The 25021-nt window shown below is 43.3% G+C and overlaps 1 protein-coding gene across 4 annotated transcripts in view; it reads left to right on the plus strand.

Moving 5' to 3' along the window:
* Positions 1-25021, plus strand: part of FRMD4A (FERM domain containing 4A) — a 566526-nt gene that overhangs the window by 245224 nt on the left and 296281 nt on the right. The window contains exon 1 of one of the 4 annotated variants that reach the window (XM_081046120.1): positions 18056-18454. The exons of the other annotated variants lie outside the window; for them this stretch is intronic. Coding sequence (XP_080902246.1) covers positions 18362-18454 — 93 coding nt within the window. The 5' untranslated portion in view covers positions 18056-18361. Of the gene's footprint in view, positions 1-18055; positions 18455-25021 lie in introns of those variants that run through there. 4 annotated transcript variants of the gene reach the window in all.

A 25021-nucleotide genomic window follows, 5' to 3' on the forward strand; every position in this document is an offset into this window, starting at 1 on the left:
GGAGCAAAAAACAGAATCCAAACCATAACTCAAAGAACATTTATGTACAATTTATGACCGACTGTCAAGCTAAACTACTCGGACAGACTCCAAATCTGCTTTAGAAATAATATGATGCTTTTTGTCCATTTTTTTTCCTTTGTCCTTTACTTTATGGCTGCTTTGTTTGAATGTTAAATGCTGAATTAAGTGGGTCTGTCTCTCCTTTGGGAAAATGAAAATTCACAGGAAGATATTAAATTGGAGAGTTTCATCTGCTCCCACTTTAGAGAGCTCTGACAAGAAGAGGGGAAGTTTTATTACAGAGCAGAGACGTATTATACTTATAGTTCCTTCTTAAGTTCATGTGGGCTACCTTCTTCTTTGTCATCAATATTGACTACTAAATGGTCCCATCCTGTTTGGAATCAGATGCTGGAGTTTGCATGGGTCATGCAGCTTGGAAATTGTAGACCAAGACTGTTTTTTATAGGACAGCAAGAATGCCCACTATAAGCTTGACAGCCAAGCGTTCCTGAGAGATTTTCTCAGCCCTGAAAAATTGTCCACAACAGTGGTCTTTCTTAGGATATAGGATTTCAGCCTTGAAAGAGAAAGAAATTCTGACACATGCTACAACATAGATGAACCTTGAAAACACTAAGTGAAATAATCCAGACACAGAAGGACAAACGTTGTATTATTTCACTTACATGAGGTACCAAGTGCAGTCACATCCATAGAGACGGACAGTAAAATGTTGGTTGCGGTGGTTGGAAAGCAGAGAGTATTGGAGAGTTATTGTTTAATGGGTATAGAACTTCAGTTTTACAAGATGAAAAAGAGTCCTGGAGATTGGTGGCACAATGATGTGTGTATTTAACACTACTGAACTTTACACTTAAACACAGTGAAGATAGGAAATTTCATGTTATGTGCATTTTACCAGAATTCAATTTTTTTTAATTAAAAAAAGAAGCAAGATTTAGAGGCAGCAAAGGAGAAATGACATTTGCAAGATTTAGCAGATATTCTTTAACTGGCAGAAGCTTGAGGAGTTGACACAAGAGATTAAATTTTTTCCTTGATGTTTATCTACTCTTGCAGAGGAGGGGGTGGGAAGGACTGAGGACGGGGGAGAGTGTAAGGGATCTAATAATATTCCAAGAAAAAATGTAGTGCCCCCACGACTTTCGTTTCCTTGTTTTTCACAAGACTATGTGCTTTTCTGTCGTTGCATACAGCACAAGGTCTGATGCGTGTTTTACAAAGAACTATTGATGGTGTGTCTGTGTGAATTGCCCTAGCCTTGGTCACAGCCAACTTTTGTGGGACCCACTGCCCCCGTTCTACAATACACTCCAGTGTGCTTGGCAATTTATGAAAGGTCAGAAATGAACTGAGAAATGGCTAGAGTCAAAAACATGTAGCCCTATAAATATCAGAGTCAGACGCTTGCTTTATTCCATTTTTTCCCACTCTGCCTTTTTCCCCCATCTCACTGTCTCCCTTTCACCCACTGTTGGAGTTCCTTGTATTTCACCCAGCACCTCAGACTGTGAAGTTATAAAGAGCAAGCAGTGGCCCGAGTCTTCACCTGGTGACATCGCGCTGTGCCCAGGCTGGTCCCACAGCACCATTCGTATAGCTTTTTGAAAAAAAAATCCTTTAAGATTTCTGGCTACAAAACTCCGGCACTACAGTCTGCAATGTTCTGTTTTGTTTCAAGGGTTTCCACGTCCCATTAGTGACAATTCTGCCTTGCGCCTAAATTTGACACCTGCCGTGTTTTCTGAGCTGAGGGTTTGCAGGTTTGGGCTGTCAGCCTAAGAGCCAATCAGAACGCGCATGATGACGTTAGCTGCCAAACTGGAAGACTTCGAAGTGACGCTGGAACACCTGCTCATGGATGTGTTTGTAAGTAGAGGCTTTTACTTATTCCATGCACAAGGGGTCCTCCTCTGTCACCCCCACAGTCCTTGAGACTGTCCCCATTACTGAATCTGATTCTATTCCACAATTGTCCAGTTCTCACATAGTGTCTTTGCTTCTTAATCATGTGCCTTGGAGGGAGAAAACTATAAAATCGCTAAACGCCTGAGTGGGGCGGGATGGTCTGTACAGATTGCACAGCAGAGAAGTGGCTTTTTAAATCAGGTAACTTCCAGGGGTCTGAAAAACGGGGTGAATATAAAACAGTTGCCAGAAGAGGAAAAAAGCAGCTACAGTACGCATTCTCTGAGAGAATCAGATTTGTGAAGTGAAGCAATCGTTCCAGAAAAAAAAGGGGGAGGGAGGGCTGAAAAGAGTGTGTTTTTCAGATAGAGAGTGTTGAAGGCGGGATAGAGTGAGAACTTCACTCTCCACAGAGCCCCAGCGCTTGGACTCCTGCCATTTCTGTAGATATTAGGTTACGAAGACTTCCACAGGAATTGATTTTATGGGATGAGGCTGTTTGACGGACTCGTTTTTAAAGAAAAACCAGCTGACAAGGACATTTCTGTTCCTGTGATGATTTTAGAAACACCATCTTTGAAAACCCTTGGTATTCATAGCAACTTAAACATCGCTTCTCCCCAAAACCAACCACAATCATGCTTAGTCTTTTCTCAGGGTTTTTTGTTGGTGACGGGTCTGTCCAGTTTGTATTATTGATGGGGTTTGGGGAACTACAGACTGTGTGAAACATGCAGGTGGTAACACAGCTGAAAGGTGTTCTCCTTCCAAGAACAACACTGGTGCTGCCCTGGGAAAGGCAGCTGTGGTACAAGCCAGTCTGCTTCTCGAATCTGGAAAAGACTGTGGCGGGTGGGCTCATGCACCATACATCACGGAGTCCCTTTCAGGAACCTTTCAGGAAATGGTGTGTTTTGGCAGGCGAGAGAGTCTGGGCTTTCTTTTTTCTCTTCATCAATTTATAATTTGTCTTCAAATTGAGGCACCATTCTACTGGCAGGATTCCTAGAGGGAATTAGCCTTTCCAGGGCTGGGTACTGGATCTCAGTGACTTGCATTTATTTGACCATAGGCTCGGGATATATGCCTTAAATAGGAATGTGTCAGGAATGTGGAACATCCTCTGGATTTCCAGTGACGGGAGATTCATGGCCAGCAGGGTCCTTACTTTATCTGAAGTACAAATAGAGATTGAGCAGTAGGATTGGGGAGTTTCTTTACCAGCTGTTGTCTTCTGCCCAGCACCGCTGCCTTCATGGTGAGGGCTGGTGAGGGTGTGGTAGGGTCTCTTGTGGTGGCAGTCTGTGGCATACCAAAGGGCTGCTGTGAGTTTGGTCATCTCTGGGGGATAATTAATGAGAGAGTGGTTTAATTAAATACCACAAAGTCATTAATGTATTCCCCTTCTCTCCTTAACTGCCCCACCCCCAGGCTGTTTCCCCAATACTTCTGCCACCATGATCTTGTTTGGCAGCTCCCAGATACACTCCCTCTTGGAAGGGAATGCAGTCATACACGCCATCCTTTTCTTGAAATACAACCCATAATGTCATGGCCCCTGTTGAGGTCCTGGCTACCTCTCACTTGGACTAACCATCTAAATGTTCTCCTGCATTAAGTATCTCTCCTCCAATCCACCCTACCATTATTATCTCCAGAGCAACTGCCCCACACTCCATTTTTCTAATTAATAAAAAATAATTATTTAGACTAGTTTTAGGTTCACAGCAAAACTAAGCTATAGGTTCAGAGATTTCTTATATAGCCCCTGTCCTCTCCTACATACACCCTACCTCACTATGGACATCCTGCACAAGAGTTGTTACAATTGATGGACGTACAGTGACTGACATTTCATTACTCAAATCAGTGGTTTACATTAGGGTTCACTCTTGGTATTGTACACTCTCTGGGTTTAGACAAATGTATAATGACATGTATCCATCATTATAATATCATACAGAGTAGTTTTACTGCCCTAAAAACCCTCTGTGCTCCAGCTATTCATTCCTCCCTTCCCTCTAATACCTGGCAATTACTGTTTTTCTTACTGTCTCCATAGTTTTGCCTTTTCCAGAATGTCAGAATCATACAGTACGTAGCCTATTCAGATTGGCTTCTCTCACTTAGCAATACGCAGTTAAGTGTCTACTATGTCTTTCCATGGCTTGCTAGCTCATTTGTTTTTAGCACTGAATAGTGTCCCATTGTCTGGATGGACCACGTTTATTTATCCATTCATCCACTGAAGGACATGAGTGAATGAAGATGCTATAAACATCTGTGGGCAGGTTTTGTGTGGACAAAGTTTCAATTCATTTGGGTAAACATAAACGAGCTCCATTGCTAGATCGTGTGGTAAAAGTATGTTTAATTTTGCCAAACAGTCTCCCAAAGTAGTGGTGCCATTTTGCATTCCCAGCAGCAGTGAGGGAGAGTTCTGTTGTTCCACATCCTCGCCAGCATTTGGTGTTGTCTCTGTTTTGTATTTGGTCCATTCTAATAGTAGTATCTTTAATAGGTAGTAGTATCTCATTGTTGTCTTAATCTGCAGTTCCCTAATGCTACCTGCATCTCTTCATATGCTTTCTTGCCATCTGTATACATAGCTTCTTTGATGAGATGTTTCTTCATGTCTTTTGTCCACTTTTAAAATCTGGTTGTTTGTTTTCTTATTGCTGAGTTTTAAGTTTTCATTGTATATTTTGGACACCAGTTGCTTGTCAGATATGTCTTTTACAACTATTTTCTCCCAGTCCATGGCTTGTCTTTGCATTCTCTTGACAGTGTCTTTTGCAGAGCAGACATTTTTCATTCTAATAAAATTTAGCTTATCAGTTATTACTTTCATGGATCATGCCTTGTGCTATATCTAACAAGGCATGACCGTATCCAAGATCATCTACATTTTCTCCTATGTTATCTTCTATCTTTTGTGTTTTACATTTGAGTCCATGATCCATTTTGAATTAGTTTTTGGAAAAGACATAAGGTCTGTGCCTCAGTTCAGTTTTTCTGCATGTGGATGTCCAGTTATTCCAGCACCATTTGGTGAAAAGACTATCTTTGCTCTATTATACTACACTTGCTCCATTGCCAAACCAGTTGACTCTATTTATGTGGGTTTCTCCATTTTATTGATCTATCTATTTTTGCACCAACACCATCTGTCTTCATTGGTGTAGCTTTATGGTAAGTCTTGAAGTCAGGTAGTGTCAGTCCTCTGAATTTGTTCTTTTTCTTTGATATTGAGGTAACTGACTAATCTGGGTCTTTTGCCTCCCATATAAATTTCAGAATCAGTTTGTTGATACCCACAGAATAACTTGCTGGGATTTTTGTTGGGGTCATTTGGAATCTGTAGATAAAGATAGGAACAACTGACGTTTTGAGAATATTGAGTCTTCCTTTCATAAACATGAAATATGTGTCCATTTATTTAGTTCTTCTTTGATGTCTTTCATTAGAGTTTTTTTTATTTTCCTCATTAAGGTCTTATATTTTGTTAAAATCATACCTAAATATTTTATTTAGGGGTGCTAATGTAAATGGTAATGTACCTTTATTTTCAAATTCCACCTGTTCATTGCTGGTATAGAGGAAAGCAATTGACCTTTATGTATTAACCTTATATCCTGTAAACTTGCTATAGTAGCTTACTAGTTCCTGGAGTACATTTTTCAATTCTTTCAAATTTTCTACATGGACAATCATGCCATCTGCAAACAATGACAGTTTTATTTTTTCCCCAATCTGGATACCTTTTATTTCCTTTTCTTGTCTTATTGCATTACCTAGAACTTCCAATACAATGCTGAAAAGCAGTGGTCAGAGGGACATCCTTGCCTTATTCCTGATCTTAGTTGGACATCTTTAAGTTCCTCACCTTTAAGTATGATGTTAGCTGTAGGTTTTTTGTAGATATTGTTTATCAAGCTGAGTAAATTCCCCTCTATTCCTAGTTAATGAGGGTACTTTTATTTGTTTGTTTGTTTGTTTTTTCATGAATGGGCGCTAGAGTTTATCAAATGCTTTCTCTGCATCAATTTCTCTGGTAAAATATTTCCTCCTGAGGGTAGATCTTGTAAAGAACAGAATGCGCTGATGTACCTCCATGTACACACATGCCTAAAGACTATTGAGAGTGAGCTTAAAAGTTGCATGGATTTGAGTCTCAATCCCAGCTCAGCACCCTTCCTAGGCGTGTGACTGTTGGCAAGTGTTTAATCTTTTTGAGCTTTGATTTCCTTATCAATATACTGTAGTTAATTCTACACAGTTTACAGGAGTACAGTGAAGATTTAAGGGAGGGAATTTAGAGCCAGTGCCTAGGGCCGTACCTGGTGCAAAGGAGGCACTTGGTGAGTTAGCCCTCTGCCGCCCTTTGCCTTCCCCTAGAAAAGGAATCTGTTTTAAGTCTCTAACTACAAAAAGTTATTACCCATTCCTTTGCTCCTAAAGCTCTCTCGCACTGTTACCACAAACCTTGAATTATCAGGGGTTTTGATTCTCTCAAAGCACAGCATTTACTCCCTACTTTAACCGCAGCTGTGGCTGTTTGTCCTGCCTACTACCAACACTGCAGGAGGCGCCTGGCCCTGAGGTCTGTAGCCAACAGGGCAACGGAGCCCTGGGGGACAGGTCTGTGCTTGGCTTCCTCTGCTCTCCAGCTGGGCTTGTGTGGTGCAGCCTCTGAGCAATGTGGCTTTCAGATGCATTTCCAGAGCCACTTCCTAGGAGAGAGTCAGGGAGAGTGTCTGACATCCCACAAGGTTCGGGAGGATAAAAACCCACACGAGAAGGAGGGCACTTGACATCCATAGACCAGTTTCTCTTCTCTCATCCTTGCTGGGGACTACAGGCTTTCTCACACGAATCCAATTGTCTAGAAAGAATATTTCCATCAGAGTGCCATTAGCCTTGAATTTCCTCTATAGCTCATTGCATACTCATTAGGATGTCATCCCACTGTCTCAAGAACAGCTGTTTCCATATTGACACTTCCTTTCCAGGATTTCAAAAGGCCACAGGGGGGGTTTGTGAGGGAATGCAAGGCTTCTGCAAGATGAGATAAAAGGGACACATCAGATCTAGTGTTTCCTAATTAGTTGTCACCACTCTGGGGCTTCTGTAGCTGCTACAGTGCTGCTGGATTCGTGAGCAGAAATAATACATACATGAGTGTGCCCAAGCGCGCGCGCGCACACACACACACGAAAACATGGCACCAAAGTAAAGAGTACAAAAGGCAAGGTCAAAACATTTAGCTTATCAGTTATGACTTTCATGGATCATGCCTTGTGCTATATCTCAGACCAGTGCATGAATGACTCTTCAGGACTAGCTCCAGAATGTTGGCAGTGCCCTTGCTGATGGACTTGTCTTGTTTCTTTTGTCTCTCTATCCTCATGTTGTTTCAAAGGAATTCAGGGTCTTCTGTCTAAAGGAGAGTTTGGAGGCTTTGCATTCAGCAGCCATTTGAATGGCAGGTGCATAGACTAAGAGCCCCGTAACATACACTGAAGGAAAAGAAAACAGGTAATCACACAGGTCTCCTGAAACCTTAGTTGTTGCATTAAATAACTCAATATCTAGACTCAAGTCTGTTCATTCAGAAGGAGGCTGGGCAGCTCTAGCTCTCCCTCCCAGCACACCACGCACACCTTCTCAAAGGTATTGCTTCCAATAAACTCCAGATTTTGTAACAATATGTTTTTACTGTGATTTCTTAATTACTCAATTTTGACATTTTATGCTGTTAAAGAGGAGTCTTTAACTTGCTTAAAGCATTATTCCATATCCCTACAAGCACACATGTATATCTTTCCCTCTATCTTCTCAGTATATTTATATCAGTTTAAATCAGAATTCAGTTTTATTCTGACTACAAAGTATTGTTGACAGTTGAGAAGCATTGTAAATTATGATTACATATCCTGGATTTTACATCTATGTATTTTTCCAGGAGTTCATAATCACCTTTTTCATTGTTTGCTTATTAGTCTATGTACCCATGAATCATTTTTCTCCAAGATCTTCCACAGTGTTGTGCATCTCCACTCAATTTGGTAAAGTCAACAAATATTCAACACATCCTCTTTTTTTCCTTCTTTTTGAGACCTTCCTCCTGAGCCAGTTGGGCTAGCGTCTCAGTCTCATGCACAAGTGTCTCCTTGAAGCTCCTCTTTTCCATTATTCTGGGAACTCCCTTTTCACCTCTCCTGTGATTAGTTCTCCTTTTCTTAGAACTCATGTTCTCCTCTCTGTAGGTCTAACTTTCTTTTGTTGGAGACTATCTTCCAGTAAATTCCTGAGAAAAGGTGCATCAGAAGTAATTGTTTTGTTCTTGAATGTCTGCCCTCTCAGTTATTAAGTTGCCTAGTGGTTACTTGTCTGCTATGAAAATTCAGAGCTACATATCCATACTTGACTCTTACATTCCAGGTCAAAATATTCAGGTACCAGCTCTGTATGTCCAGAACTAATCTTTTTCATCTCCTCATATCATCTCCTTTTTCCCCTCCTCCCGTGTACTTATCTTAACTAATGGGACCATCCTTCCTCTAGTCTTTCAGTATAGAGAAACACTGTATACATCCTTCCACCAAACATATCTCCCAGATATCTTGTATTCAGTCTCTCACCACTGTCTTAGTTCTGGGCTTAATCATTGCTGATTTGGACAATTGCAATGACCTTGTAACTGCTCTCTGAGCCTCTAATGTACCTTGGTTCTCCATTCTACAATTTATCATTTGACACTCAAGTTCAAAAAATTTAGGTTAGGTAGTATAATTTCCTTCCGAAAAGTAACTTTAATGACTTCCTCTTGCTCACAGAATAAGGTCTATAATATATTTTTATATGCTATACAAGTCAGGTCTCATCGTCATTTCTTCCCACCCTTGTTCTCACACATGTGATTTTATTGTCTCATTTAATTGTCCCAACAACAATGGACTGTCTGTATTCACAGTGTCATGCAGGGTGTCATGCGGGGTCTCTGGTCCCGCTCTCCACATAAGAACGCAGGACATGGTGAGGCCAAAAAGGAACACCCACGGAGCCATAGGTAGGGGAGTCATACCACTACATTCTTGCTGGCGGCTGGGTTGGAGAAACAGGAAACAGGAGCCACACGATGCGCAATTCACACTCTGCCACTTGCCAGCTCAGCCACCACCTTCTTGCTAGGCCCCATTTTTGGCTAGCGTAGCCACGGCAGTTATATTAGTGGCCAATGGCTCACTGGTCACAACTGACGGACAACTAGCCACAGCTGATGGCCATCCAATCACAATTGATGGCCATTTACTACCTGAGTGAGCACCTTTCCACGTGAGGCCGAGAGCCTGGAAACTGCACTCCTGGCTCTGTCCCCACACACAGCTTTGAGGTTTAAAATTAAAGTAGAATTGGGTACCCCTAAGCAAGGAGTAACAATTAGAATCCCCTACCCATCTTCATTTATATCTAAAAATTTGTCCATTGAAGGCATTTTGCCCATCTGGTTATGATCTCCTACTGGGAAATCCTTTGGCATTCCGACTCCCGGGATGTGCAGAATCCTCTAGGGTACATTCAACATAAACCTCATTCCCACGATGTGAGACTTCGGGGCACCCATTTTTCTAATACAGCAAGTGCGTTCTTTCTTCACCTTGGGAAAATACGGACCATATCTCTTATCCCAGAAGCCCCTGGGCAAATGGGCAGTTGCCCTTGGGAATGATGTGTTTCTGGGTACAGGAGAGCAAGCTATCTGATGGCCCCAAAGAAAGCCATCCTTCTTTGCAGGACGCAAGGGTTACTTAAACCAAGATGAACCCTTCTCCTGTTGAAGAAAACGACATGTTGAATTTCTAAAAATGGGAAGCATGGAAATGAGAAGCAGATTTAAGAGTTGATCATTTGTCACCAATACTTATCTAAGACACCTGAAATTTGGGAGCTAAGCCTACCGTATTTCCCTGAAAATAAGACATAGCCAGGCAATTAGCTCTAATGTGTCTTTTGGAGCAAAAATTAATATAAGACCAAGTATTATATATATTATATTATATTATATTATATTATATTATATTATATTATATTATAGACCCGGTCTTATTTTACTATAATTACTTATATTAATTTTTGCTCCAAAAGACGCATTAGAGCTGATTGTCACACTAAGTCTTATTTTTGGAGAAACACGGTAGTAAAAATCAAAACTCAATGTCTATTGACTATTTGAAGGTGTACTGTATATATTCCAGTAATTCTGGGTAGCCAATGCTATAGATAAGGACATAATTTATTTTACCATTCTAGGTGCGATTAACAGTTTACCCTGTGCAAACTGTACTTTACAAATATGGCAAATCAATGCTGGTTATCAAAATCCATCCACAACTGATAGCACATGAAAAATGGCTTTGCAACATGGCCTTGAAAGCCAATGTACCCGGCCAGCCCCGCACCGGTTGGCTTATCGCCTAGTTAATCACACAGGCATCCTGGCAATCTTATTGATTTGTCAGGACCTAGACATGACATCACTCCTAATGGCATATGTGCTAAGCCATTGCCACGTGCAGAATAGCATCGTCCCAGGCTGCAGCCAGCCGCTGCCTGCATGACTAAGCCTCCTGCTGGCAAGGGCAGCAGCACTCTGATGGGCAAAGCACAGCAAAGGCAGATGTGAAGGACCTTCGTGTAGAGGAATAAAGTCTTCTGCTGCTGATGTGCAGATCTCTGCCTGCCCTTCCCATGGATGAATAGTTGAATAATCCTGTCAGCAAGCCTGGTATTTGATGTCCATGAAGCAAGGGACAAAATACAGACTCATCTTCCGTTAATATTTTCCATTGGACATTCTCTACAGCTTGATCATTGCCATCGAGATTGAGTAAGATGAGGTTTCCATCCAGCAAAGGCTACATTTTCTTCTCTACCCTGGAAGAGGGAAGATCTGGTTTCCTTTGTGATGGGGAGTCTGCTTTTGAGTTGGTTATAGGGTGTCTTATTCTGGGCTTATTCTCTTCTCCTAGTTACTCAAATGAAGCATTCTAAACAGGGACTTCTGAAAGGTCCAAGAAGAAGCCTGTGTATCACCCAAAGTATGTGACTAAGCTGGAAGACTTTTAGGGAGTTCAGAAGGATAAAACACGGATGTCAGAGCAGAAAATGTACGAAGAGGGAGAGAAGTAGATGGTGAAGTCCAGGAAAGCTATTGTGATGGAGGCAATAGGAAAACCGTGAAAACCGTGTGCAGAATTGGGAGTGGAAACAAATGGTGTGAGTGTGTGTGTGTGTGTGTGTGTGTGTGTGTGTGTGTGTGTGTGTGCGAACTTTCATTCTATTCTGTTGGGTAGGTCGGTGTTCAGTAACCTTCCAGGTGTGAACTCAGGTATGTTTCTTTTACTTCACTATAGACATCATCACAGAGAGGAGCTGAGTTTGAGGAAGACTCTTCCAATAAGCAAAAGTTAACTTGCATCCTCAATTCTTTTTTTTATTTATTTATTGGGGAATATTGGAGAACAGTGTGTTTTCCCAGGACCCATCAGCTCCAAGTCTAGTCGTTGTCCTTTAATCTAGTTGTGGAGGGCACAGCTCAGCTCCAAGTCCAGTTACTGTTTTCAATCTTTAGTTAAAGGGGTGCAGCCCACCATCCCATGCGGGAATTGAACCGGCAAACTTGTTAAGAGCTCGCACTCTAACCACCTGAGCCATCTAGCTGCCTCTCCAGAAGCTCAGTGGCAGCTTGTTGTCTTCAATCTAGTTGTGGAGGGCGCAGAGCACTGGCTCATGTGGGAATCAAACCGGTGACCCTGTTGTTTCAGAGCTGGCGCTCTAACCAGCTGAGCCATCCAGCTGCCCCAAATGTCCTAAATTCTTGGACAGCATCTGATACGCAGCAGCCATACAGGACAATACAATAGTTCAAGGACTCTGTAGCCACTTACTATATCACCTGGGCAGATCACGTCACTTTTCTATGCCCTTGTTTCTTCATCTTCACCTAGGAAAAATAAGAGTACCTATTTGATAAGGTGTTGTCAGAATCAAATGAATTAATGTACTTTAAAACCTATAGAATAGTTCCTGCCACAGAAGGTGCCCTGTAAGGGGTTGCCATTATTTTATCAGACACTCAGAAAAATAATTGGTGAATGAACGATGTGGCATAAGCAATAAAAAGAAATAATAAAATTGGTTTTGGCAAGGGCAAGGCCAATATCAGAGAGCTTGGTATTGAATACCAGAGGGGTACAGACAATGTAATCTCAGAAACAAGTAGGAGATGCACTTTTCTAGTCCACCAAACCTGTACCAACAGCGATAATTGTTTAAACTGAACAATTCAGTTTAAACTTACTGTAGTTTCTTTGCCTGGGTGTCCATGCAGGAGAACTATTAAATGAAGGCCACAATGTAGCCCAAGTAGACAAGGGAAGCTTGGGGGCAGTGAGAAAAGAAGGGAGGGGAGAGGAGGGGAAAAAAGAGGAGGGGAGAGGAAGGGAAGGGAAAATTTATCTGCCCACCCAGGCTAGCCACAATTCTACCTATAGTTTCTTCCCACTCCCATGGGAGCAGGCAAAGTCTGTTTGAATACGGTAATGCCAACAGTGCACTGCGTCAGAGCAAACCTTAGTTAAATCTGGGAGAAACAGATGCTTTCCTGCTCTGGTGAACTATAGATAATCTCCCAGACCCTAGGCGTATAAGGTCTGCTGATAGCTGTGTCTCTTGATACCTTCACCCTGTTCTTAGGGATATTAGGTTTCACGTTTGGCCTAAATTCCAGCCACTTGTCAAACAGAAAATTATGGATGTAGGCAGTATTTCTGTTTGCGTAACCTCAGTCACAGCTCCCTCTAATAAGACACGACATGAATTACCCAGGTTAGCTGAGTTAGGAGAAAATGGACATGGTGATAGGATGGTGAAGAAAGACAGGCCTGCCCTTCCAAGCTTCCCTCCCTCTTACTCTAGGAATTTTCCAAATTGATCAGGACTATGTTTTCTTCGTGTGTGTGTTTGGATCAATCTCATGCTATTTATCCTCTCACTTAGTTTACATGGCAATCATAGATAGACAGCTGCAAACTTCATTCAAGGCTCCAGCTTCTCCCCTCCCCCAGTTCAGGGTGCTGTAGGGTGAGGCCTGCAGTGGGAAAGATGGGTGTGTGGCCTCCTGCTCCCTGAGCAGCCTCTAACACTCCAGGGGTGAGGTGGGCGAGAGAAGCCAGGACAGGAAAGTCTCTCTCTCTGGGACTGACAGGTGTCTAAACCCAACCCTTGTCTTTGGAGAGCGCCTTGTGGGGTCTTTGAAGACCCTGCCTCCCCTTTCCCTTTGCTGGGAATTTTTCACCGCAATTCCCTGGCACAAGCGATACCTCCCTTCCTGTCAGTCATTTAAGATTCACCTCTTTGCCAGGGCCCCACACCCCAGCCTCTTCCAGCTGGGGTTCCCTTGCCCTTCACAGAACGCACTAAGCCCCGCCCACCAGGCCTTAGGTGAGGGGACATGAACATGGCTTCCACCTCTTCCTCCTCCTCCTCTTCCTCTGACAGCGTTGAGGTCAGGATGTGGGAGAAGGTGGAGATGGTTGGTACTCACTGTCTCAAGACCGCCAATAAAATTGAGGACGAGCCCCCTTTGAACATGCTGCTCATTTACTTGAGATGACTGCCAGGAGAGGCATCTACACTGTCGGCTCTCTGTTGTCTTTGTTTCCTTAATGTAAGCAAAGTTTTCCCTTTTTACCAGAGAAAGAATGAAAAGGAACGAAAAGATAAGAGAGAACAGTTTTTGAATGGATTCTGCCCATCTTTTCCAGAAGAGCACTTCAGCTCTCACTGTCCTTTGCCCCTGACCCCGGCTCACAGTGGCCTGGGGCTGCCCTCTGACCTCACACTTCATTATGGCACCTACTGTGTTCATTATGGGGCACTGTGTTCCCCGTCACCAATCCCTTCTCAAATGGAAATCTCTCGGTCCTATGACCCATTCTTTCCACATTCTGCCAAAGGAACAAAAAAAAAAGCAGTGCAAAGGAGCGTGCTTGGTGCCAGTGAGTTACAGTCTGAGGTAAGATATGCATACACGTTGTCTTTCAGATTGCCAAAGGGGTGAGCCTCACAAATGGTCCTTTCAGGCCCTGGACCAATAGTTGGAACAAACACCTGAGGCCGGTCCGTCAGGCTCAGTCTGAGCAGACCCCCAGAGGATGCAGTGACCAGCCCACATTTGTGTGCCAGTGCCCAGTATGCTCAGGAATGACCCATCCTTCCCATGGCTTGTTAGCGATCCCCAGCCCTGCCAGGGCCTGTTGTGTAAGGCAGCTGTGACCGCTGTGCCCACACACACTGGCCTGGGGCATGTCATCCATCTCCTGCTTCCTTCCAGGAGCACCAGGGCTGTCAGATGCTTTCTGTCTGACCAGCCATCATCCCCATCCCCGTTCCCCTTGGTCACTCCCTGCTATCTGAGATGGAGCGTGCCCCTTTGATTTGATACATCTTGCTTCAGTGTGACAAGACCATGGGCTTTCCTGAAGTATGGTTCAATCAATTCCTATGCATTTTTGTTCCAGAGTTTCAATGTAAACATTTTCATTGAGACAGGAAGGAAATGTTCAAAACCACCAACCAAACCCCCTGCCTGCCGGCCTTGAGTGCACTCTTCTAAGAAGCATTACAAGTAGCAGTTTCAGAGACCGTAGGGTGGAAGTGTGTCTTCTTCACCCTATGTCCCCAGGGATCATCGACACCCATCCCGGTCCTGTCCTCCCCATTTGTCCCGTGACCCTTATGCTGTTCCCTGGTTGCTCAGGTAACCCCCATCCACCACTCCGGCAGAAACATGCTCTCTGTAAGGAACACTCTGTTCTCTTTAAGTTACTCCTAATTCACCATCTCCCAGTCCTTTGTTCCAGTGTCCCTGGTTCCTTGGTGCTGGTTCAAGGCTGCTGACCCTCACATCTGTTCCTTAGCCTTTCCTTTTCCTGCCTGAGGGGCTAGTTCCGCAGCTCTCTGTCAATCTGTGGTTTCAGTGCATGGAAGACAGTGGTGGGAGACCGGAAGTGGGTGACAAGGGAGAAGCAGGACGGTGTTCACCCCACCCCCACTCAGCCTTGGCAGATGACTCCAGCAGTGACTGGGTCACACCTGACGAGTCCACAGTGTTCCAGCCTCTGCCAGGTGGCCCTGGCCCTCGGCTCTAGGAACCAACTCCTCCCTCTGCCCCTCAGGCCAGGGCTTGTGCTGGCTTCCTGCTGCTATCCCAGCTCTTGTGCTCTTCTGGGCTCTTCCACCACCTGCGCTTATCTCCAAGAGTTAACGAAGCAGTGATTCCAGAGACCCCAGAACTGCTCAGTCTAACACCATTTCCTGCATTTAAATTCTGTCTTTTTTACAGACAGAGTTTTTCATTTTCTTGACAGGCCCCTTGGATATATTAATACCTCCTTTCCGGATTTCCAACCTGGTAATCTGATAAAATCCTCTGTGATAGTCAAGGGTATAACAGACCAAGCCAAACCCTGAGATCAAACATATTGACTTTGGTTTTTATCTTGGCTCTGACAATTCTAGCTGTGCTTCCTCCATCATCTTTCTCAACCTCTCTGAGCCCCAGTTCCATCACTTGTAACATACAGATAATGAAACTCAATTCTGCCATTGAGACTGTCCTTGGTAATCTTCTAGCCTGTTGCCTGGTAGCTGCTAGGCGCTTAGTAAACATTAGCTCCCCTCACCTCTCCTCAAGTGATCATATCTGCTGAGGTATGAATGCATATCCCCTCCCAGGAAATATATTTGTACTATAGCAATGGCCTTCTAGAAATAAGTACTTTAGACTTGATCATTAATTTTAGGTGTGTACCACAATCCCAGTGCACCACAATCAGAAAGATAGTATTGGACAAGTTGAACTTTGAGAGCCTTTACGTCTCTCTGAGGAGATGGCCACCTATTCTGTGGGGTTTGGGGAAGCCTCCTGAGCCTCCTTCTCTCCATTAGCTGGGCAGAGGCACCAGTGCTGATATGAGAAATGATCCTGCTCCCTGCCCCCCAGGGGGGTGGAATGTGTGGGGCTCCAACATGTGGGAGTCTGGCCCAGGCTTATTTTTGTTTCCATTAACATTCTCCTCTATATGTATTTTAACCTTAATCAGTTGCATATGTTTTAGTTTTATTTGCACTTAGTTCATCAAAGTGTCCCTTACGATCTGAACTCTGCCATGAGGACTTAAGCTCTTCGGTGAAACGCTCATTAATACCCCTGGGAAACAGGAAGTTGCGTTCAGTCAAATATAAATAAAGACAGCTCCCAGGGGCTGTGCCCTGGCCTGGGTCAGGAAGGAGCCAGGGACTTCGCCGTTGATCTGATCCACTGCCCCCTCTCCAGATGTACTGAAGGAAGACATCACAGGACTCCGGACAAATAAGTGTTTTGAAAATGTGCCTGTCCTTTGTTCAACACCGTTTTACAGTTAAGCAGGGTTTTACAAAGGAAAGAGATTCCATTGATTTGGCCAAATCATTGGGTTTCATTCCAGATTTATTTCCAACCCCAAGTAGCTTGAAACCAGGGAGTGTAGGAAGGAAGTGAGAAAAAGGAGAAAAGGTATGGAAGACTAAACTACCTCACCAAAGACGCTTACAAGTCGTGTTGTAGAGCTTTCCATCTTCCCCCGTCTCCCCCTTCTCTCTCACTCTCCGACTGCACATATGGAACCAATTACCAACAAAGCCCGATTGTTATATATTTGGAATTTCCCACATCAACTTGATGCTTTCTTTAACTGCCTCTTAATGTGTGTCTGCGTTGGGTGACCAGACCTATAGCCTGCCCACCCCTGCCCCCACTCACAACCCCCCTCTAAGAGGCTTCACCCCCCCCCACCCCGTCCCGATTCATTTTCTAGTGGTGTAAAATTCCACTTCTTCCCTCAGCATCCCACCCTCCACTTCCTATTAGATTCTTTGAATAAACAGAACTTTCTATCGTTTTCAATAAACTGGTCTGTAGAAAGTAAATACAAGCTAGTTCCCAAAGCATATGAGTGATAGCGGGGTAACACCAAAAAGCAGGGATTATTTTCAAAGGAAATGGCATTTCCTTCATAAAACCCAGATGAGAGAGGAGCAGTGGATGCAGGAATATGTTTAAAAGCAGAAAACTAAAATATCATACCTCCAATCCCGGAAGTCCCCTTTCTTGTGTTTTCTTGATAGTAATTTTCTCTGCTATTTAGAACAAGCAGATTTAGGAAAGAGTAGAGATGGGGGTCCTAAGTCAGTTACAAAATATGTCAGTTACAAAATATTACAGAAAAGTTAAAACCTTCGACCATGTGTACGCTCAGTCAGAGAAGATTGTCTGACACAGAATAGTGCAGTAAGATTAGAAAATAATAGACACATGTGATGGATGGCTGGAAGCTTGGACAGCTTTCCTCAGAGCCTTGTAAAATCAAACGTAATTTTTTCATGTTTACCGGAACACATGAAAATACATGTTCTAATAACAAACATTTAAATGATGAGATGCCAAATGCAAGTTTGCCTGCTAGATTTGATTTGATTCATCTGAACCGTGTGATACAATCGACACCGACATTTTCCCCCTTCCTTCTCTCACGCTTTCTCTTTGTGGACTGCATTCACATATATAATTAATTGTATGCTCGCATTTATTTTCTGTGCATTAGACAGCAGAAGGGAAAACCCATATGCCTGTCTGACGCTCAGGGTCATACACATAATTTATGACTGCAAAGAGGGATCTCCCCCAAGTTCCCACTGTGTTATGTCACTGGTCTTCAAATATTTCTTTTTCCTGTGTTGGGAACAGAGTGAAATCAGAATGCAGGATTTTACAGTAATCTCCACACCAGATGGTGATGTTCCAAATAGTCTTTTTAAGGTGAGCATGTGACCTATGGTACAGCCAAGGGGCTTCGGCATCACGTGATGGAATGAATAATACGTCTGATGGAGCTTTGATTAGACGACTGACCTGGTTACCATCTGTAGGCACAAGAAGCAGAATTGACATTTCTGGATCATTCTCCCCAGAAGCGTCGCTTGCCCACTTCAGGGACCTGCAGTTTCACGGAGGGACGGACACACAGGGACAGACAGGAGGCAGCTAAAGCTATGCAGCTAAAGGCACGCTCAAGTTGCAGAACTTGGGCTATTTGTCTTCTTCTCCATCCCCCCACCTCCCGACAAACCACATCTTGACTCATGGTCGAAAGAAAAACTCTTTCAGTTATTTGATATTTGGGAAACCTCCAGGAGACCATAACTTAGTTTTGAGGAAGCCTCTGTCTCTCCCTTTGCTGGGAACGCGCGCGCACGCACGCGCACACACACACACACACACACACACACACACTCCACTCACTCATTTACACAGCTCTACACCATGGTGGTTCAAGCTGCAGTGACTCCAAATAGATCCCAAAGACTTTTATTGAAAATTCCTTATGGATCTCTGAGAAGACGCAGCGTGGAGAGGGTAAGGACGTGGCGGCTGTTTGTTTTCAGGGAGCAATTGCTCCAAAGAAAGGGAGATGTTTGTTTTCATTGTACAGAGCATCCCTCTGCTGTTTTCCTGAAAACATCAAGTTCCTAGGACTGTAGCTACTAAGTCATATGTAATTTTTTTCTTAACAGATAATGATGAGAAATTTGAAACAAATTTTCGTCAGCTGTGCATGTGGGGGTGGGAGGGGGCGTTAGAGATGAAAAATGGACAAGATTGGGGTGGGGGCTACCCTCTGGAGGGGTACGGGAGGTGTGAGTGCACGCTGAGAAAAGCACTGGGCTGCGAAACCTGTTTTCTTCTACAGTTAGTAAAACCGATCTATTAGGGCAGCAAAGCTGCCAATTTCCTCTCTGGGTGACAGTGTCTTCAAAGGAGGTGCCGATGAGATTAAGGAGCTGTGATGCCTTGAGGGTTGAAATTGTGCACCCGCTTGATTAAAATCCCCTTTGTTGTTTTGTTGTTGTTGTTATTTCAGATACCTTGCTATCATTTGGGGGTTTTGTTTGTTTGTTTGTTTGTTTGTTTGTTTGTTTTTACTCTTATGGATTTTGGCTCAAAATTACTCTGTTTGCTGAAAGCATGCTGACTTTACAGTAGCTCCTGGTAGAGAAAATCCTGTAAAACAATGTTAAGGATTTGTCCTCTGGAGTGACTAGTGCAGTTTTGGGGTTGACTATTGTTAATGCAAAGCTGGTTGTCGTCGAGATGGTGGGCTCTCTTGTGTGGCGACACGCAGGGGTGGAATGGTTGGTGGGTCTCGGAAACCCCCAAAGCCCCTGTTTGAATCATGCAGGCCCCTCTGTGAGCTGTGGACATGTATTCAGACATCTAGGGTTAAGGTGTAATCTGAGATCGAAAAGGCAGAGAGCTCTCTTGATAGATAAGCAACCTGTCACATCTTATAAAGAGGGACAACGTTTAATTCAAATGACTTTTTCTGGTTTGTATATTTACTACTCTGTGATTCTTAAATTTAAGGAAAACATAATTAAAGCTTTAAAAATATGAGAGGCTATATAGACTTCCAGGCTGGGTTGATTCCCTGGCTTTTTATGACTTACATTTTTTCTGCCATTTGAGAAATAATGAAAACAACTTCACTTCCTGTTCTGAGTGTGTATAGGTCTTTATTTGGAGACATCTTTCTTGTGCTCAAACGAGGGTCATCCATTCATATGTATTCGATGTCTACCGCATGCTCCCTTTTGTACCCAGAGCTTTAGAGCATAGGACCAGCAGTTATTGCAAAAGTTACACATTTCTCAGGCTTATTATCTCAAATGTGATTTTAGGTTCTGGTGAAAATATTTTGACCTGTATGGTAAGTTAGTTTATATAGTATGCTCTATTCACAAATACTCACTAGGAAATACGAATTGCATGCACTGGATTTGCACAACATAGCGATACAAATGACAGTGTTATCCTACATACAGGCACAAAAAAATCCATAGGAACCTGGTAACCTCTGTTTAACCATTAGAATCTCCAGCTGGATGTCTGATAAGTCATATATATTTAATAAATCAAGATGTAGTTACCATTTCTGCTTTTCAGTGTTCACCGATTTAAGAAAAACTGATAATACATAAACACAGAGTCGTACATAAAACATGTCGGTTGTTGCACATGTTGGCGTCTACTTACATTCAAATCACACAAGCCTGTTTTCTGCCCTTGGGCACACATTAGTGTTCCCCGGGCCTTAGGAGACTGATCTGCAAGCTTCTTGGCCCTTAAGAGAAGCACGCCCGTCATTGGAGCATCAGATGTGCTGTTACTCTCCATTGCCAGATGTGAATCAGTGGGGCTGGGGCACCCATCATTCACAGGAAGAGTCTACCATCTCACCCTCCACTGCACGGTAGAGTGAGACTAATGGAGTAGGTGATGCTAGGTCAGTTCCAATCGGATGTTTTATACTATTGCTGATTTTATGACAATTTTCAGAACCGGACTCATCTATTTATATAAAAGGAGGGCAGGAAAGGTGAGAAACCTCATCTGCTTTAAGGGCAGACACTGAAGACCAGTTGGCTGTCTGTTCTGGGGACTCCCTGAACGCAAAGCAATGACACCTTTTTCGGTTACATCAGCAGCCTAAAGGGTGACAGACAATCGAGTTGGACTCTGTCGTCTCGCGATATTTAATGATGTTAAGGCCTCACATTTCTATCATGCTTTTACATCAATGCATTTCCTTATCTATTACCTGACTTTCATTGCTAAGGAGACACAGCGAACAGGGGTTATTACCTTTGTCCTGTATGAACAAGGAAACCAAGGCATGGAGGGGTTTAATCTTCTGTCCAGGGACATACAGTCAACAACAGAGCAGGACCGAAGTTAGGGACCCTGCCCTCGAGCCTGTGTTCCATCACCTTTGCCCTCTGGGGAGCTTTGACGTGGCAGCCTGCCCCTGAGAAATGGGTTACAAGCAATTTGTGACCAGTACTTTCCATGAGAGGAAATATGGAAGACTTACCAAAACCAGGAGACTCGTGACTTCTAGGCAGTGACAGCCATTGGCCCTTAGGTGTCCAGGATGGAACAGTTGTTTCTGTTTCCCAACTGCGGAGTAGTTGAGTTGAAAGAAAAGCAACATGCCGTTTTAGCTCTGCTACCCAGACGTTTGTCAGATCCTAATTGTGGAAACCCTCACTCAGGCTGGGAGACCAGGTTTAGTTCTTGTTTATATGTTTTCACAGACTGTCATGAGCCTATCACAGTGCCAGGCAGGGCAAAATAAATAAATGAATGAAGGAATGAATGAATGAATGAATGAATGAATGAATAAATAAATAAATAAATAAAAGAAATAGAAGATTTTTGTGTTTGGAGGTAGGAGAGATTAGGGATACAGGTTCATATAAATGAAATTTTAAGTCAGTATAATAGGGCTCTAATCCAGCTACAAAATAAGTAATGAAGACAATTTAGATGCTACACCGAGCAGCAAGGTACCCTGCTTCCCAGAATATAAGACCTAGCCGGACAATCAGCTCTAATGTATCTTTTGGAGCAAAAATTAATATAGGATCCGGTTTTATATTATAGTAAAATAAGACAGAGTCTTATGTTAATGTTTGCTCCAAAAGACGCATTAGAGCTGATGGTCCAGGTAGGTCTCATTTTCGGGGAAACATGATAGGGTGGAACGGCTTGCAGCCATGCCATCCCTAACTATTTATTAACTGAGGTACAGTGTCCCGGGCTTTGTCAACCTCGGCTTATTCCTCTGCACTATGCACCAGGGGTGGTTGTTAAGGACTAGAGATGCTGTGGAAGGACCTGACACAACAGCTGCTGTCCAGAGGGCCGGTGTTAACGCTAGGCATAGTTTTTAAGTTTGCTTGTCTCCGAGTGGATGAACACTCGCCTTGTATTTTTCATATAGCCTTGTACACACACTCTTAGTCACACCTCATTGTCACCCAGAGAGGTCCTTGAGGGATATTCATCTGATCCAGCCAAAACAGTAGTCTTTCTTGGGGATAACTTACCCTTTTGGGAACTCCCAATGTTATGTAAGATGCGTAGAAAACAAAGTGTTTCAAATTCTTGGTGCACTAATGCCAAGTAATTAAACTTACTCAAGCCCAGATACGTCTACAGGGTCTCTTGCTTCTAAAGCTGGATGATTTTGCTCCAGAGGTAAAAATGTTCGTGGAAAATTCTAATGAATGTAAGAACATAACATATAATACAAATGAATTAAGGAAAGAGCACATGTGGACATTTTTGTCTGGGAGTTTGCCTTGCGGAAGCAGAGGGATGTTTTTACTCAACTCCTATGACCCAACAGATGCGGAAACGGTTGCATGTTGGAGATTACCATTATAGATTCCAAAACCTACGAATACATCGGCAAGGTTCGATGCAGCCCAGCCCGTGTTGTTTTAGTGTATGCTCATCTCCCTACTGATTTATTGTCTCTACCATCCAGACCCACATATCCTAGGGGAATCTGGGCATCTCTGTCGTCTTGAATGTCTCGACACCTAAAATTTAATATGGAATTTATCATTTCACTCACAATCCTGCTCCTCTAACACAATGAGCTACCTAAACACCCACACTAGCTCCCCGGCATCATGCCTGCCTCCTGCCTTTCCTTGGTCTCCCCCATCGAATCAGTTACCATATGGCCAGTTCTAGCTCCAGAATCTCTCTCACACCTAACTACTCCTCCCCATCCCTGAGTTCAGGCCACCATCATCCAGGAATAAGACTGGGTAGGTTGCCAGTCTTGTTCCTACCCAGTCCCTACTCTGTTTTGCAGACAATGTGATATTTCTAAAGCATAAGTGTGAATGTATCACTTGTCTCTTTAAAACCTGTAAATGGTTTCCTGCCTCAAGATAAGTACAAATGTCTAAATGTAACTAAAAACCCTTCATAATGAGGACCCTGCTACCCTCTCTAGCTTCATCTATCCCTGTGCCTTACCCTGGGTATGTTATACCCCCACCATACTGAAATGTGTGCAGTTCCTCCAAAGTGCCATGCTCTCCCTTACCTCAGGGCCTTTGCATGGACTTTTGTCTGCCTGATACATGCTGCCTCCTTCCACCTCCTTAACTTCCTATTCACACCCTGTAGCCCAAACAAAACATCTTGTGGGAAACTTTGCCAGGTACCCCATCCCTTCCCCAAGTCTGAAAACATGCTCTTCCTTCAGACTCCCATAGCACGCTTCATTTTCCTTACAAGAGCACAAATTACACTGCACTGCACCCACCTTTTTCCATCCTATTTCCATTATGTCAATCCTCCCCATGATGACAAGCTCTGTGAGGGCAGGGAGCGCATCTTGGACCCTGGTTCACAACAGGAAGATAGTAAGCATTCACTAAATATCAGGATGAACGACATCTGAAAGTTCTTTTTTTATTTTTTTAAGATTTTATTGGGGAAGGGGAACAGGACTTTGTTGGGGAACAGTGTGTACTTCCAGGCCTTTTTGCCAAGTCAAGTTGTTGTCCTTTCAGTCTCAGTTGTGGAGGGCGCAGCTCAGCTCCGGGTCCAATTGCCACAGCTAGTTGCAGAGGGTGCAGCCCACCATTTCTTGTGGGAGTTGAACCGGCAACCTTGAGGTTGAGAGGACGTGCTCCAACCAACTGAGCAATCCAGGGAGCTCAGCTCAAGGTGCCGTGTTCAATCTTAGTTGCAGGGGGCGCTGCCCACCATCCATTGTGGGAGTTGAGGACTTGAATCCGCTACCTTGTGGTTGAGAGCCCACTGGCCCATGTGGGAATCAAACTGGCAGCCTTTGGCATTAAGAGCACGGAGCTCTAACAGCCTGAGCCACTGGGCTGGCCCCCTGAAAGTTCTTATCCACTTCCTGCAGTGGAAAAATTTGGGACGAGGATCAGAATTAAACAAGTCTCACTTCTTACGTTAAATTACTACAACCCCATTATTGCTAGTGGAAAATGTGTTCAGTCTTACATGTTAATACAAACTGAGAAGATGGATGCTCTTCTCCTGTTTGTTCTGAACTGTGCCAAGGAATGGGGAAGAACAAGACTGGCAACTTAAAATCTTACCATCAAACAACATGTGTATATGAAGAACTGACCAGACTCAGATGGTATATCTCTTTAGACTAATGTAAATTTGACATTTAAAAAAAAAAAAAAAGAGGTAAGAATGCATTCTCTTTTACCACAATTATTTGAATATTTAAGTGAAAGGGTTTTGGGTTTTAGTTTTTTGTGTGTGTGGATTTTCTTTTGTATGTGTTTTTTTTTTTTTTTCTGTCTTGGAAAGACTGAAATGGTGTGATATTTCTGGAGCAGTATTTTTAACAGTATAAATTAAACCTTTTTGCACCCACATTATTCATTATTTGATGTGTTATTCCAGGTTGACGTATTGCCAGTCTATTATTTTGCAAACCATTACATTATCACAGCTGCTAAGCTGAATAACTTAAGAATTCAGAATACAACAGAGCCTCTATAGGCGCGTGTGGTGCTTACATTCTGAATGTGTTCATGCAGGGAAGTGTAAGACTTCACCAAAACACATACAGCAGACGGCTCTTAGTGGATATTTATTACCATTGAAAGCAGACAGCCAAAAAACTGTTCAGACAGATCAGTGCAATCACACATATTATTATCCAACCCCTCATCCTGCATAAGGTTTCGTTCCTTCTATAAATATACACCGCTCTGGAAAAGAAAGAACGTGGACTCTCAGAGACTCCAATTCTCTGGTTCACAGGCTACATTGAAGACTATTTCCCCCTTGTTGGTTAGTTCCATACGATTTTGAATGACCCCCATCTTGGCAAACCAACACTGATTTTATTTCTTACAGCAGCTTATGTCAAGTTAAACCAATGACTTTTATCCTGGCAGAATGAGATTGCATAGTGGAAAGGCTCTTCCTACTGGTTCCACTCCAGAGATTTTATTCCTCACGCTGGAGTGGAAAGCAGGACTGGAAACCTCTCTTCACCATCCTGTTTCACCATGCCGCACCAAATGGTAGCTGTGAAACCAGGCAATGGTGTCCCTCTTTAGACAA

Source organism: Rhinolophus hipposideros, assembly GCF_964194185.1.
Source record: "Rhinolophus hipposideros genome assembly, chromosome: 1".
NCBI classification, from domain to species: Eukaryota; Metazoa; Chordata; class Mammalia; order Chiroptera; family Rhinolophidae; genus Rhinolophus; species Rhinolophus hipposideros.